The sequence below is a fragment of the Pyrgilauda ruficollis genome, unplaced genomic scaffold (assembly GCF_017590135.1).
Source record: "Pyrgilauda ruficollis isolate IOZ18807 unplaced genomic scaffold, ASM1759013v1 scaffold1106, whole genome shotgun sequence".
Taxonomy (NCBI): domain Eukaryota; kingdom Metazoa; phylum Chordata; class Aves; order Passeriformes; family Passeridae; genus Pyrgilauda; species Pyrgilauda ruficollis.
In genome coordinates, this window is record NW_024509278.1 from 1 (window position 1) to 3,683 (window position 3,683).

Below are 3,683 nucleotides of genomic sequence, written 5' to 3' on the forward strand. Positions count from 1 at the left end.
TTTTGGGCTGTACCTCCGGGTAGACGCCGATCAGGCTCTGCGCCTTGGTGTAGAATTCCTCCTTGAGGGAGATGACGATGGCCTGGAAGTTGGCGGCCGACTGCTCCTTGATGTAATTGGCCACCTGGGCACCCCGAAACCGGATTGGCACCCCGAAAATGGACTTGGCACCCCAAAAAAACACGCTTGGCACCCCAAAAACGTGCTTGGCACCCCAAAAAATCAACTTGGCACCCCAAAAACCGCGCTTGGCACCCCAAAAAAACACGCTTGGCACCCCAAAAACGTGCTTGGCACCCCAAAAAATCAACTTGGCACCCCAAAAACCGACTTGGCACCTCAAAAAACACACTTGGCACCCCAAAAAATGTGCTTGGCACCCCAAAAACCCAGCTTGGCACCCCAAAAATGGACTTGGAAACCCAAAAAATAGACTTGGCACCCCAAAACCCGGCTTGGCACCCCAAAAAACCGACTTGGCACCCCAAAAAAACACGCTTGGCACCCCAAAAATGGACTTGACACCCCAAAAAATGTGCTCAGCACACCAAAAACCCAGCTTGGCACCCCAAAAATGGACTTGGAACCCCAAAAACCGCACTTGGCTGGCACCCCAAAACCCGGCTTGGCACCCCAAAAAACCGACTTGGAACCCCAAAAAATGGACTTAGCACCCCAAAAACGTTGGCACCCCAAAACCCGGCTTGGCACCCCAAAAATGGACTTGGAACCCCAAAAACCGCACTTGGCACCCCAAAAAATCAACTTGGCATCCTAAAAACTGCGCTTGGCACCCCAAAACTGGACTTGGAAGCCCAAAAAATAGACTTGGCACCCCAAAACCCGGCTTGGCACCCCAAAAAACCGACTTGGAACCCCAAAAAATGGACTTAGCACCCCAAAAACGTGCTTGGCACCCCAAAAAACTGACTTGGCACCCCAAAAAATGCGCTTAGCGCCCAAAGAAAACAGCTTGGCACCCCAAAAATGGACTTGGAACCCCAAAAAATAGACGTGGCACCCCAAAAAAACGGTTTGGCACCCCAAAAAATAGACTTAGCACCCCAAAAACGTGCTTGGCACCCCAAAAAATGGAACTAAAAGCTAAAAAACCCGTGGCACCCCAAAAAATGGACCTGGCACCCCTAAAAATGGACCTTAAACCTCAAAAAACTGACCTGGCACCCCAAAAATGCACATGGCACCCCAAAAAATGGACCTAGAAACTAAAAAAACCCATGTGGCACCCCAAAAAATGCACCTGGAACCCCAAAAAACAAGTTTGACACCCCAGAAAAACCCCCTGGCACCCCAAAATCTGCCTTGGCACCCCAAAAATGGATCGGGAGTGCCAAAAAGGGGACCGGGGACCCCAAAAACCACATGGGGACCCCAAAAATGGGGTGGGGATCCCCAAATTTGGGGCTGGGGACAGAAAAATCAGCTCAGTGAGGGGGAAAAGGAGGTTGGGGTGACCCCAAAATCCCGGGGGGAGCCCCAAAATGGGGAGGGGACCCCAAAAATGAGGAGGGGACCCCAAAAGCGGGGAGAGGACCCCCAAAATTGGGGTGGGGAACCCCAAAATTGGGAGCTGGGGGGACAAAATCCCTCCCTGGGGAGCAGAAATGGGGCTGGGGGAGGTTGGGGCGACACCCCCAGACCCCAAAACTTTACAGGGGGAGCCCCAAAAATGGGGAGGGGCCCCCCAAAAATGGATGTGTGACCCCAAAATTGGGGTGGGGAACCCCAAAATGGGGAGGGCACCCCAAAAATGGGGGGTGGGGGCAGAAAAATCAGCTCAGTGAGGGGGAAAAGGAGGTTGGGGTGACCCCAAAATCCCGGGGGGAGCCCCAAGATGGGGAGGGGATCCCGAAAAGAGGAGGGGACCCCCCAAAAGCGGGGAGGGGCCCCCCAAATTCCCACCTTGCCGATGTTGGTGTTGTCCAGCGCGGCGTCGATCTCGTCCAGCACGAAGAACGGCGCGGGTTTGTAACTGGGGGGGCACAGGGGGTGAGACCCCAAAACCGGGCACCCCAAAACTGGGCACCCCAAAACTGGGCACCCCAAAACGGGGAACCCCAAACTGGGTGAGACCCCAAAACCTGGGATCCCCAAAACGATGGGGAGGGGATCCCGAAAAGAGGAGGGGACCCCCCAAAAACGGGAGGGGCCCCCCAAATTCCCACCTTGCCGATGTTGGTGTTGTCCAGCGCGGCGTCGATCTCGTCCAGCACGAAGAACGGCGCGGGTTTGTAACTGGGGGGGCACAGGGGGTGAGACCCCAAAACCGGGCACCCCAAAACTGGGCACCCCAAAACTGGGCACCCCAAAACGGGGAACCCCAAACTGGGTGAGACCCCAAAACCTGGGATCCCCAAAACCGGGCACCCCAAAACTGGGCACCCCAAAACTGGGCACCCCAAAACGGGGAACCCCAAACTGGGTGAGACCCCAAAAAAACGGGCACCCCAAAAATGGGGAACCCCAAAAACGGGGAACCCCGAACTGGGTGAGACCCCAAAACCAGGAACCCCAAAAACGTGAAACCCCAAAACTGGGGAATCCCAAAAGTGAGTGAGACCCCAAAACGGGGATCCCCAAAAACGGGGCACCCCAAAAACAGGGAATCCCAAAACTGGGGAACCCCAAACTGGGGAACCCCGAAAACAAGGAACCCCAAAAACGGGGAATCCCAAACTGGGTGACCCCAAAACTGGGGAACCCCAAAACTGGGCTGAGAATCCAAAACTGGACCCCAAAACTGGGGTACCCCAAAAGGAGCCAGCCCTGGTTTTGGGGTCCCCCCTGGGTTTTTGGGATTTCCCCCAGATTTTTGGGATTTCCCTCGGGAGTTTGAGATTTCCCCAGGGATTTTTGGGGTCCCCCCGGGGGGTTTTGGGGTCCCACCTGTGGATGGCGAAGAGCAGCCAAAGTGGGGGATTTTTGGGGAGATCTCCTGGGGTTTTTGAGATTTCCATTGCAGTTTTTGGGATTTTCCCCAAATTTTTGAGATTTCCCATGGGGTTTTTGGGATTTCCCATGGGGTTTTTGGAGATCCCCTGAATTTTGGGGTCCCCCCCGGGGGATTTTGGGGTCCCACCTGTGGATGGCGAAGAGCAGGGCCAGGGCAGCCTTTTCAAGGGAGCTCCCCTGAAATTTTTGGGATTTTTCCCAGGATTTTCGGATTTCCCATGGGGTTTTTGGGATTTTTCCCAAGATTTTGGGATTTCCCCTGGGGATTTTTGGGGTCCCCCAGAGTTTTTGGGGTTCCCTGGGTGTTTTTGGGGTCCCACCTGTGGATGGCCAAGAGCAGGGCCAGCGCAGCCAAAGGGGGGGAATTTTGGGATTTCCCATGGGGTTTTTGGGATTTCTCTCGGGATTTTGGGATTTCCCCCAGATTTTTGGGATTTCCCCTGGGGATTTTGGGGTCCCCCCGGGTTTTGGGGTCCTCCCGGGGGATTTTGGGGTCCCACCTGTGGATGGCGAAGAGCAGGGCCAGCGCAGCCACGGTTTTCTCCCCCCCTGACAGGTTGTCCATGGGCCGGAAACGCTTCCCGGGGGCCACACAGTTGTAATTGATCCCGTCCAGGTACGGCTCCTCGGGGTTCTCCGGTCCCAAAAATGCCTGAGGGGACAGTGGGGACATTGAGGGGACACTGGGGACATCACTGGGGACATTGGGG

The 3,683-nt window shown here is 55.4% G+C and overlaps 1 protein-coding gene across 1 annotated transcript in view; it reads right to left on the reverse strand.

The window, feature by feature from the left end:
* Positions 1–4: 4 nt before the first annotated feature.
* The window catches only part of LOC121358818 (structural maintenance of chromosomes protein 1A-like), a gene marked incomplete at its 3' end in the record, with an annotated part of 6,033 nt that continues 2,354 nt past the window's right edge, over positions 5–3,683 (reverse strand). The window contains exons 3-5 of the mRNA XM_041477297.1: positions 3,474–3,625; positions 2,187–2,256; positions 5–124 (exon numbers count right to left, since the gene is read on the reverse strand). Of these exons, the coding sequence (XP_041333231.1) occupies positions 5–124; positions 2,187–2,256; positions 3,474–3,625 (342 nt within the window). The remainder of the gene's footprint in view (positions 125–2,186; positions 2,257–3,473; positions 3,626–3,683) is intronic.